At 45.2% G+C, this 11818-nt stretch overlaps 1 protein-coding gene and 1 long non-coding RNA gene across 4 annotated transcripts in view; one reads left to right on the forward strand and one right to left on the reverse strand.

Annotated features, from left to right (window-relative positions):
- Positions 1 to 11818, reverse strand: part of LOC118292273 — a 31010-nt gene that overhangs the window by 4205 nt on the left and 14987 nt on the right. For 2 of the 3 annotated variants that reach the window (XM_047330367.1, XM_047330365.1), the window contains exons 3-7: positions 6902 to 7007; positions 3933 to 4151; positions 2965 to 3105; positions 563 to 718; positions 298 to 470 (exon numbers count right to left, since the gene is read on the reverse strand). In XM_047330367.1, coding sequence (XP_047186323.1) covers positions 298 to 470; positions 563 to 718; positions 2965 to 3105; positions 3933 to 4151; positions 6902 to 7007 — 795 coding nt within the window. The remainder of the gene's footprint in view (positions 1 to 297; positions 471 to 562; positions 719 to 2964; positions 3106 to 3932; positions 4152 to 6901; positions 7008 to 11818) is intronic. The other variant, XM_047330366.1, reaches the window with a different exon arrangement.
- LOC118292276 overlaps positions 7052 to 11818 on the forward strand; it is a 17229-nt gene continuing 12462 nt past the window's right edge. The window contains exons 1-3 of the long non-coding RNA XR_007030350.1: positions 7052 to 7149; positions 7269 to 7380; positions 8907 to 9038. This is a non-coding gene — a long non-coding RNA (uncharacterized LOC118292276). The remainder of the gene's footprint in view (positions 7150 to 7268; positions 7381 to 8906; positions 9039 to 11818) is intronic.

Below are 11818 nucleotides of genomic sequence, written 5' to 3' on the forward strand. Positions count from 1 at the left end.
CTCTGAATGTCCAGGAAAACAGACATTCAGTAGATCGCACACCTCTGCCAAGGCCCAACAGTCTCCTTAAATTAAATTGAGCTGCACCCAAATTGCACATGCTCATAGATACCAGACCTCCATAGGATATATTTTGTGTAATCCTGTTGACAAACAAACCATTGGACTGGGGTGGTCATTGGGTTATGGATTCTGTAAAGTACCGTAGACGACACGATGAAGCCGTTGTTGCTGATCTGATGTCGTCACGTCACTGTTGACGGTATCATCAGCAAGGGGGGCTGAAGCAGCACTGACCTGTTGTTGGAACTGCAGGATCTGCTGCTGGTAGTGGTGGAGCTGATGGAGCTGATGGAGTTGACTGTGCTGCTGCAGGGTGAGTTGAGTCTGGTGCTGCTGCTGCTGAAGGTAACCGCCCATCGACTCCTCAAACACCTCGCCGGGCGTGCCGACCGCTCCGTTGCTGCCACCTGGAGCATCCATAAAAAAATATTTAAGTGTCCAGCCAGCGCCTTTAGTTCTTCAGTGCGTCGCTGCAAGAGAGACGGGGTTCAATCCTCACCGGCGGCCATGATGTACGAGCCGGCGGAAGGCGAGGCCACGCCCGAGGGCTGGCTGGTGATCGGGTCCCAGCCGTCGGAGGACGACAGGCAGTACAGGCCCTGCGAGACGTAGGTGTGAGGCCAGACGTCGGCAGAGGAGTGGTGGAGCACCTGGTCTGCACACGGACGTGGGGAGGAGAGGTTGAGGTGAGAGTGGAGGAGACATGACGGCGGTGCCAAAGGGAGGTATGTTTTTTACAGATTGTCCTGCTCACTTGTTTTTTGCAGGTTGATTCAGACAGAGATTATAAAGACTTGCCTGGCGTTAGTCAGACTAATACTCAAATACGTATTAGTCTGGGACCTCAAGTTCCTTTTCCATTTCCAAGAGCCGTTACCAATGCACGCACCAAAGAATCATGTGACGTGAAAATATCGGGTACTTTAAGTCAAACGCTCGTTCATCAGCGGCAGCCATCTTGGTTGTTTACAACCAGTCGCTAACCGGTTGCTATTGCACCGGCAATTTTTCTGCTGGAGGGAAATCACTTTCCAAAGTACTGGATCCAGACCGAGTGACTTTAAATGAGCTCCGCTGTCAAATCCAACGTCAGACACTGAACTCCTCATTAGCAGCGTAGTTTAAATGCCACAACGCTGCACACGGGGACAAACCTGATCTTATCCAAAAGCAACAAACTGTAATAACTTTAATAGGAGTGTGATTAGCCTGTTATCTGCAGCAGCAGCAGAGTTGTTATTACTCCAACACCGTGGAGGAGAAACACCCCCTCGGTCCTAAGTAGCTTTTAAATTGCTGTGGTGTTTGTGTGTGTGGGTGCTGCATGCTAGATAACGCACCATATGGTGTTATTAATGAGCGCAGGGCTAAGTCCTTGTGCTCACCTACAGGATCCCTCGGGGGGCTTGGGCGGCGCTCTGCTTTGCTAAACACCAGCGAGAACCCCAAAAAATGAACCGTTTTTAAACGTGCGACATGCTGTGGGGCAAGTGAACGCAGCATGCACGTCCGGGTTTCAAATGAATTCTGTCTCGTTTTTTTTGTGTAAGCGGCCAGAACAAGACGGAAACAACATCCAGGGACTTCTTGTTTTCTTTTGCTGTTCATGAGGGTATGTGGCTGTTTCCTGTGAGCTTAGTTTCCAAATCTTGCCCGAGAAAATTGCGCCCTTCTTCCCCCTCTCTCCGTTTTATCATTCTTTGTGCAACTAAACTAAACTGACCCTCTCGCCACCCGAGGCTCAAGCCACGAATCAGGATCCTTAAAATATCTTAAAGTCCCTCTTGTCAAAAAAGCGTTTTTCTTCTGTCTCTGTCCTCTAACATGTCTGACATTGACTATAGCGACTTGTATCTGAGCACATGTCACTATAGAGGTGTTTTCACATTCCTCTCCTGGAAGAGGAGATTTCTGTTTCACTTCTCTGCAATTTGAAATTCAAATGAATCCTGTTCAAGCTAAATTTGTTACGTCACAAATACAGAAAACCAATCGCTGTGGAATATGAAGATGTGAGGCAAAGAAACCGGAAACTTCCAGTGCAGCAGAGGCAGCGAATCATGAGAGGACGGCAGGTGTGTCAGCAGACAGTTAGCGTTAGCATTAGCAGTTAGCATCCACAAGAGGACGGCAGGTGTGTCAGCAGACAGTTAGCGTTAGCGGTTAGCATCATGAGAGGACGTCAGGTGTGTCCGTAGACAGTAAGCATTAGCATTAACAGTTTGTGAAAGTTTTATGGCTAAACTCGCCGATGTTGCCATAGAGATAGTGGATGGTTTCCAGCCACATTTCAGAGTTTGTTTGTTTTTTGCTCTTTTTGTGGTAAATTATGTTAAACAAAATATTAGGCATAGCAGATTATTTTTATATACTGGAGGGGTTCTTTTACGTTTAGAATCCAGCTCCAGTCTCTCTGTGTGATTTGTTTTTGGGGGAGATTCTGCTGGAGCGAGCACACACTCGACTCTCCGTGTCGTGTGGTGATATTTCATGACACGACAGGCTGTCATCCAGATTTGTCATTTGGAAGGGTTTTGGGTTTTTTCTGAGTAGGTGCCCAGTAGCAGTGAAAGACAGAACTGTGCAGCTGTGTGCGCCTGCCCTCCAAAAGTCCTTTACCGCCGGTCGGGAGAATGAACTGACGTGGCTATTTTTTGGTTTTCAGCGAGGCTTCGTTTTCCCAAACTGTGCATATACGCACAACACAATATTTGAAGTCTGTAGTGAGAATTCGGTATCTGAAGTTAGGATCTGTAAGCTACATGAACGCCTCATCCGTCTCCCTCATATCTCACCTATGACTGTAGGTTTATGTCAGTTACTGTAGAGAACCAGGCCCAACCACAGTGAACTCTTGAAGTCACGCCCCCCTGAAAGCTTTTTAAAACGTTTGTACCGTACCTCTGCTGGTGATGCTCTCCTGGTTGACCTCGCTCAGGTGAGCAACGCTGCCCTGGTTGGAGCCGGCGCCCATACTCTCGCCGTCCATGGAGTTCCAGCCAAATAGCGTCGCCTCGGAGATCGCAAACTGCTGCATGATGCCTGAGGGTGAGGGGGAGGGAGGGAGGAGGAGGAGGAGGAGTAGTGACAATGCTAGATGAGATAGCAGCAGTAGCAGCAGCATGTAATGATAAGAAGAACATCTTTCAAGTCACAGAAGAACAAGTGGAGGAAATAAATTACAGTGGCAGCAGTTCATTAGTGAGAAAAACAAACAGGAGGCAACGATATCCATTAACATATTAACATGGCGGGAACATGAATCTGTAAATATTAATTGAACTTTGCTGGAAATACTAGATGGGCTGGAACCATTTGGATTTTCCAAACTGCAGCGGAGACAACAATCAGTCGAGACTGTTTATAAATGACTGTATATATAAAGATGGTTATCTCGGATTGGGGCGTCGCCATTATGCACTTTTGACGTCATGTGGAGTCACAGAGTCTGTGCAGTAGTGATCGTGGTTTTCTTTCGCGAGTAGGTCTCTCAGCTGTCAATCATGACGTCTAAGTCCCGTTTTTATATCATCAAATAACTAATGAAAAGAAACCTGATCAGAAACTTGAACAAACATCAGTGTGATGAGAACTACCTCAAAATGAGAGAAACATCTTTGGAAACATTTATTTAACGATTTACTTTGGTCCATGTCCAATCTGCTCACATGGAGTGGGTGGGGCTTATGACCCAGCTGGCCACCAGGGGGCGATGCAGGTGATTTGGCTTCACTTTAGAGCAGCTGTCACATCGTCCATCTTTATATACAGTCAATCAGATACACTCATTGAAAATAGTTATTTCACTATGTAGCAACTAATGTATTTCCACTTTTCCACGTTCTTCGGCACCCAGGTGTGGCCCTCACCTGCGGCGAAGCGAGCCTCCTTCTCGCCGTCGCTCAGGTCGCTGTAGAGGTCGTTCTCCAGCCTCCGCTCCTTCTCCCGCTGCAGGTTGGCCTGTCCAACGGCGCCCGGCGGCCCCGCGGTTGGTTTGCCCCAGCTCTGCCACTCGATCATGTGAGCAACGCGGCCCTGCGCCATGGCGGTGGGCTTCGTCACTTTGTCCTTCATGGAGCGACTCACGCCTGGCAACAGGTACACGGGGACACACACACACACACACACACACACACACACACACACACACGAACACTGTCAAAACTACTTCTGGACTCTGCAGTTGACTACACCTCCAACTGAGGCTCGTGGGGGACGAGGGATGACGATGTCATGTAGCAGGAGAACTGATATAAAATGTCAATGGGCTAATAAATGTGTTGGTGACGAATCCTGGCAGTTCTCTGACCGGTTATAAGATATGACAACCGACTGACAGCTACCTTACGTTATTTATTCATACATAAAACAAATTCAGTTATCTATCTGTCTATAACTGCCTCTTGGGCTACATCCACACTGCTGCGTTAGAATCGCTGCTACAGTACGTTCATGGCTGACGTTCATACGACTGCCATGTTTTTCCAAGCGCCCTATGACGGAGAAGTTGGGAAATGCTGCTGGCCCCTGTTTCAGTTTCAAAACTTTTGTTGCGTAGACTAACGCTCAAACCGTCGCTGCTACTTTCACACCTCTGAGCCCCAGGATATCGTCTACCGTCATCATCTTCACTACCCTCATCCAAAAACCTTTTTAATGTTATCACATTTCAGTTATTACTTTCAAAAACTCATCATGTGCTCGTAACGATAATGACGTGAGGTGTGTGCGTGTGCGTTTGCGTGTGTGTGTGTGTGTGTGTGTGTGTGTGTGTGTGTGAGCAGATAAGCAGTTTGACAAATGTGAACTCTGGAAGCAAAAAAAATGTAATTCATCAGTGTGTTGAGATTATGATCAGAACTTGAGCGGACTACAGAAATATATTTCTCTTTAATTGGATCTTAATCTTGAGTCTTCGGACCCAACAAATTGAGTTCAAAGATAACGCGGCGGTCTGCTGACCTTTTGGTTTTGAAAGTTCAACGTGTGAACGTCTGTGGGATCTAATTAACAGAGAGTGTAGATATTCAGATCAATAAATGAACTGATGAATTAGCCATAATAAGAGTGTCGACCTTCTGGACGGAGCAGGTCTGAGGGGGTTGCCCGTGTGCCGGTTGAGAGTTTGATGAATTGTACAGAGAAAGGATGACGGGCTTTAAAACGCCGACCACAAACCCACATTAATAATTAAAGCCATTACTCATCATGTCTCTTGGCAAACAGAATAAATGAGATTCATTTGACTTTTTAGGCAATAAAAAAAAAAAGCTGAGTTCCAGAGAGGAGCGAGCGGTAGGTAATCCCTGGGTGTGAACAGAACGTCGAGACGGGTCCACCGGCAAACCTCTGCCCAATTAAGATGCAAATATGAGATTCAAACTGGGGACATGTTCACTGAGTCGGATGCTGGCGGATAGGCTGATCGGTAAAAAATTAAATCGAAGTCAAACAGGCATGAATAAACAGAGATGGAGGTTTGGAAATTGCTCCCTGCGTCCGGGGGGGGGGGGGGGGGGGGGGGGGGGGTAGTAACTGGCAGAGTTATAAATAGAAACCGAAGACGAAGAGAGACGATCTCATTTGAAAATCAAACGTTCCCTGCGGAATCTAATTGGGGATGAAAATGGGACGGATGAGGATGAGGGAGGATGTTGGGGGGTCTCAAAACAAACAATAATTTACTAACAGATTTATTTCAAGTGCACACCTAAGACTGCGTGTTAGGGCCATTGTATGGAGAGAAAACAATTTAGGACGCGGGGTAATATTTCGATACAAAAAAGAAAAAAAATTGGGATTTCCGAGATTAAAGTCGTAAAATTACGTGAAAGAAACTCGGATATTCTCTGAGATTCAACTCGTAAATTTAAGAGAAAAAATACATAAATTTACGAGAAAGAAACGTGGATATTCTTTTAGATTAAAAATCCTACATTTACAGGAAGGAAACTTGGAATATTACTCCCCTTTCCCGACTCCGTACAAACAGCGGCCGTACTACGCCATCGTACACACCAGACACAACAGAAATTACACTTTTCTTTTGACACAAAAACTCCACGGAAAACAACACAAAGCACAAGAAAGCACAGAAGAGGCGCCGGCCACGCTGACGTTCACCACAGGGCACGAGAGAGAGTCACTGCGTCACGGGCGTCGCGTCACGCCACCACCAGCACAAACACACGCCACGTTCCCAACGCGCCCGTGGAGATGCTCTGTCAGGAAGTCGTTGTCTCTTACTTTAGCTTCTTTGAAGAAATTAAAAAAGATCTGATTTGATTTCCGTCAATGACAAATGTGTGCGTCATTGACGTCTGCCGTTGATATCAATGGAAGAGAGGGGGGTGATAAGAGAAGGGGGGGGGGCACCCACAGGGGCGGCCATGTTGCCTCCAAGCTCCTCCTCCTCCTCCTGTTGCTGCCAGAGTGAAGTTGTTTGTTGACGCAAACGTTGATTGACAAAATCCGCCATTTTATGGCAAAGGTGAAAAGATAATTCTCTTGTTGTGTGTTTTTTCTTCCCTCTGTGTCAGATGATTCTTTGGCGTTGGAGCAGCGCAGAGTTTTAATTATTCTCAAAGGAAGAGCTGCTCTGAATGTAAAAATCAGACCAACCGGTGGAGTTAAACCCAAGTGGAGCCTCGGGAACGTTTCTCCATCCTGCTGCACTTTGCTCCGGCGCCAAAAAACCACATCCGAACATCACACGAGGAGAAAGAACCCAAGAATTGTCTTTCAGCGCTCGACAACAACAGCTTCACCGTGGAGCGTCTGTGGAGCGTGTGGAGGCAACATGGGGGCAGTTTTACCATCTAGCAGCACAGACACACACCTGACACACCTGTCAGAGACGACTTAGCCAGAGCGCCGATCCCGTAGGTCTGCGCGGGCTTCCTATTGAGGCGAGGCAGGATCGAAGTGGTGTCCTCCATGGACAACTGAGGAGACAGGAGGGGGGAGGAGAAGAGTGAAGAGAGAGGATTGCAGATAGGATGAGAAGGAGAATTAAATGCAACGGGACAGGAGAGATGACAAAATTAGTTATACGTGAAAGGAGAATATGGAATAAAAGAAATGGAGGTGAAGAGAGCAGATGATTGAAGATTCAGGAAAACAGAAGAAGAGAGGAGGGAGGTTATGACAGAAGGAGTAAAAAACGTACAGTTAATTATTCAGAGATCTTGTAAATGTCGTTACAGCGATGATTGTCTGAAAAAGGAGAAGAGTCGTCGATGAACTGCGACTGAAGGGAAACAAAACGATGGAGCAGGTGGAGATCATGAAGAACTCAGCGAGACAGTGTCATCGCCGGTAAGACATGAGATTTCTTCTTTTCCGTAAAAAGTTCTCCTGCGGTGTAAATGGTTAGAGGCTGCGACACATGGATACATAGTGGAAACAAAGACATTTACTTATCAACGGATGTTTATATGATGATGACAGAATGTGTTGTGCTCAAATGTCCCAAAAGAATAATTCATCATAGTCATTATTGGTTCATGCCAAAGATGGACGACATATCAGCTCCTAAAAGTGAAGCCAAAACCTCTTGATCGCCCCCCCCCCCCCCCGTCGGCTGGCCGCATTATACGTCTTGATAAGCCCCGCCCCCTCCATGTTAGTGGATGGGACAAGTACACAGCAAATAAAAAAATTCCAAGAAAGATTTCGGACAAACGAGGAGGATCCCGGGATTTCTCATTTCATTCTTTGAAATTGTGAAACACGAAATTGTTCTTTCACATATTTCCCCGGGGAATAAGTTATGGATCTTGATGGAAAAACATAAATATCTTTGAGTGTGTGCAATTTGGTTATATGATGCTATAAAACAGGCTGTGACGTCATGTCTGCTGACGCTGACTCCTGATTGGACCTCGATACCGCAGCTCCAAATGATGCTCTGTATCTGCTCTATTTTGGCTTTTTTTTTTTTTATTTACCCTCGAATGATATTGTGTGTATACAATATTGACCGCTGTGTGATTGTTATATGGGCATTGATTGTTATATGGGTCAAAATATGGGTCAAATTGATTAACCCGACCCCCTGCATGTTGCTCGTCTCCACTTCAAACTTAATCAGTGTTTGGAAAACTTAATTCTGAATCCACAGAGAGAGATAAGGAGGAGAATCTGGTTTGTAAGATGCTCAGTGAAAACCATGAGCGCGCACACACACACACACACACACACACACACACACACCAACGTGAAATGTAGCTCACGCTTGTGTGATTTCTTACTGTACTTCCTGGCGCCGGCGTTCATAGCAAACTGAGCAGCAAAGTAATGAGCACAGAGACGGATCCTGGCTCTTTAATGAGCTTCTGTGGTCCCAACAGCTAATTACAGGGGGAAATGGACACAGAGACAAGTGTGTGTGTGTGTGTGTGTGTGACATCGACATGATGTAATATGTTTTAGTTAAAGTGCATTAATTACTGTACGAGAGGCAAAGCGATATGATCTAAGTGAAGTATCGTCCACATGCTGTTCCCACATCGTCTTCTTACCCTCTGCATGTGACCGTAACATTATTATATTAATATTGCAAACCGGCGACAGGCCCCATAGACTGTATATGAAGATGATCCATGACTGTATATGAAGATTTGGATGACGCGTCTGCATGTCTTACTGCCACGGAACAAATGTTAAGCCAAACAAATTGTGGATATTCTATATCTCTATATATATATATATATATATATATATATATATATATACACAGGGTTTTCGGCAAAAACTGGGACTAGTTGTACAAAAACAACCTCAGTTGTGGACGAGATAAGCTCATTACACGCTGTTATCTGTGACTCTGCATTTATACGAAGCTCGCAGCAGTGCAGCAGATCAGCAGGAGGCCGAGAGAGACGGGAGACGGACGAAGACGGACAGAGTTGGAGACAAAACAACTGAGGGGAGAGATAAGGACAAACAAGCAGGATGTCAACTCGTGTTCTCAGGTAGTGGAGGAGGGACGGAGGGGAGGAAGGAGGGGGAGGGGTTTTAAACAAGGAGATCCATTGATTCCTTCCCACGGCCATGCTGGGGGAGGGAGGGGGGAGGGAGGGGGGAATAGAGAAGGAGGAGGAGAGTTGGAACATCCTCAGCTCTGGAGTACAGCAATTTTAAACATTTTCAGTTTGCACATTAGGATCATGTTCATACGAACTTGATTTTCAAACTTTTCTGTAAATCTACAAATGTTTTTTTTCTTCTTTTTAATCTTTAACTAAATTTGTGACTGAGCCTCGTTGAGTTCTCACTTATAGCCCATACTGTACAAGGAACTCATTTATTGTTATTTTAATCACGCGAGTCGAAGTGGAAGAGGGACTCGGAGAAGACGAGGGGTGAAATATTGTGTGTCTCTGTCAATCTCCCTGGAATGTTTCATGTAACCAATGGATACCGTTCGGCAATGACCCCGTTGCCAGGGGCAACCATCAAATCTGATGGATGGACAAACCAGGACACCTTTTACTTATTTTATCTCGCACTCGTGCTGATTCACCTACACTGTGAAACATATTTCTTTTAACTTAAAAAAAAATTAAAGGTCAATTTGTAAAGGTTGAAAAACATTGTTTTTTCTATTCAAATCAAGTGGACTTTAATGTAGTTGCTACTTGAATCGTTAAGTTTAAGTCCAGTTCCTGTAGAATTGTCACAGGCAGATTGTTTGCTGACCCACGATGATTCATTTGCATTATGAATTTAGTTCAATGATTTGTTATTTTCCCCGCATCATTCATTCCATTGTGTTGCTCACCAGAATCATTGGAGATGAGATATTCAAGGGAAAAAAGACGGTCAGCCTTTTCATGACTTTATTATTAATGGTGAGATCAGCTACGGTGAGGTCATCTCAATAAACAACAGCAAAATATGAATAAAAAGAGATTAAAATAAGAATAACCCGGCAGGGGGAAGATGGGCTGCCTCATTTGAATCTGGCGATGAAAGAATGAGAAGAAGAATGATAAGAAGAGAAAACCTGTAGCCATGGAGAAAAAACATTAAGATGGAGCTTGGCCTCCGTCTGTATTTATTCATGCTTTAATCAGCAGCTGCCGGGCCACGGAGACAGAACATCCCCATGAGCGCATGTAAATTCGGGGCCGACTCGGTTTGAGGCCGACTCGCCTCCCTGATTAACATTCTCCATCCAGTGTCAAATACATGGGGTCGGTTTATGAAAATTGAAAAAAAAAACGTGGGGCGAGATGAAACTGGAAGTCAGAATTAATTCCGTCTTCCCTGCCGCTTTCTCCGAAGCATCAATGTAATATTCATGTCAGAGATGTTTATTTTTCATGACAAGTGAATGAGGAATAAGAATAATCCTACGCCGACAAAGCCCCCCCCCCTTGAGAGGTGGCGCGGGGTCAAGTCACTGGTCAGATCCACGCTGACGGGAACGAGGGCGAAAGAGTCTGTAACTTCTATAACTTCTGTCTTTTGTTCACGGAAGAACAAACACGAGAACACTCACGGTGGATAACTGACTCACAGCTGACGGAACTCCAACTGAACTGGTAGTTCATTTAATCTCAAAAGCTAATGAGCAAATTAATCTTTCCCCTTTCGACAACTAGAATAAATCAATCCGAGATCATCGCATCCTGATCTGACGCTGAATATTTTATGCTGCCTTCAACAACGGCGACGTGTTAATTGCTGTTTATGAAATACTTATTAAATGTTAATGTATTCAGGGACGTTGAGTCATTTGTGACCTCTGTCGACCTCGATGTTGTCCTGTAGGAATCGGAACATTCGCCGATAAACCAGTCAGTTTAATACCTGTCTTTCTTATTATGGATCCATTCATGATTTATAGATCAATAATAAGACAATCTTAAAAAGCAACCAGCAAACAGCTTTATTAGCTCATAACTTTTATTTTAAGAATAAATAATTTAGACGATTAAAACTTGTCATTGTGTCCTTTAACACTTTGAGATTGTGAATGAATATTTCGTACCAAATTTTCAAGGCAATTCGTCCAATTGTTCTTGAGACATTTCACTTAAAACCAAACTTGTCGGCCTCGGTCGGATTCATCCTATGGGATCCTTTAGCTAGCATGGCTATGAGATTATGGGGGGACCCCTCCATGATATTTATACAACAGGAGGTAGCGTCGTCCATCTTTTTTATACACAGTCATCGCTTGAAATCTGGTCGCTGATCAACAACCCTGAAATCCTCTGCCCATGAATTATAGATTGATATTATACTTTGTGCTCTGAAGCAGAAAACTGGTTATTTACCCTTTAAATTATTCAGGAAGAAGAACGCAAACACAACAGGGTTCAGGGTCAGTGTGTTGCTCACACCGAGGGATTAACGTCTTTGTGTGCGTGAGGTGAGAACCACCATTTATTATTGGTCAGATGTGCCAGATGCAAGTGGTAATAATGGTGTTGTGTGTGTGTGTGTGTGTGTGTGTGTGTGTGTGTGTGTGTGTGTGTGTGTGTGTGTGTGTGTGTGTGAGAGGCCGTTCATTCATCGACAGTCCCTCAGCGAAGCGACGCTCTCGGCTCAAAACGTTTAACTCCGGGCACCGGTGGTTAAATGAGCTCTTTGTGCCGGCGGGGCGTCACACGCCTCCGAGCGTTTTCCCTCAAGCAGACGGTTTACACAATAATAACCACCGTCGACCCATCCCTCAATTTTCTGTTCCCATTCACTCAGGATCACAGGGGGCTCAAGCCCATCCCAGCATGCACTGGGCCAG

The sequence above is a fragment of the Scophthalmus maximus genome, chromosome 22 (genome assembly GCF_022379125.1).
Source record: "Scophthalmus maximus strain ysfricsl-2021 chromosome 22, ASM2237912v1, whole genome shotgun sequence".
NCBI classification, from domain to species: domain Eukaryota; kingdom Metazoa; phylum Chordata; class Actinopteri; order Pleuronectiformes; family Scophthalmidae; genus Scophthalmus; species Scophthalmus maximus.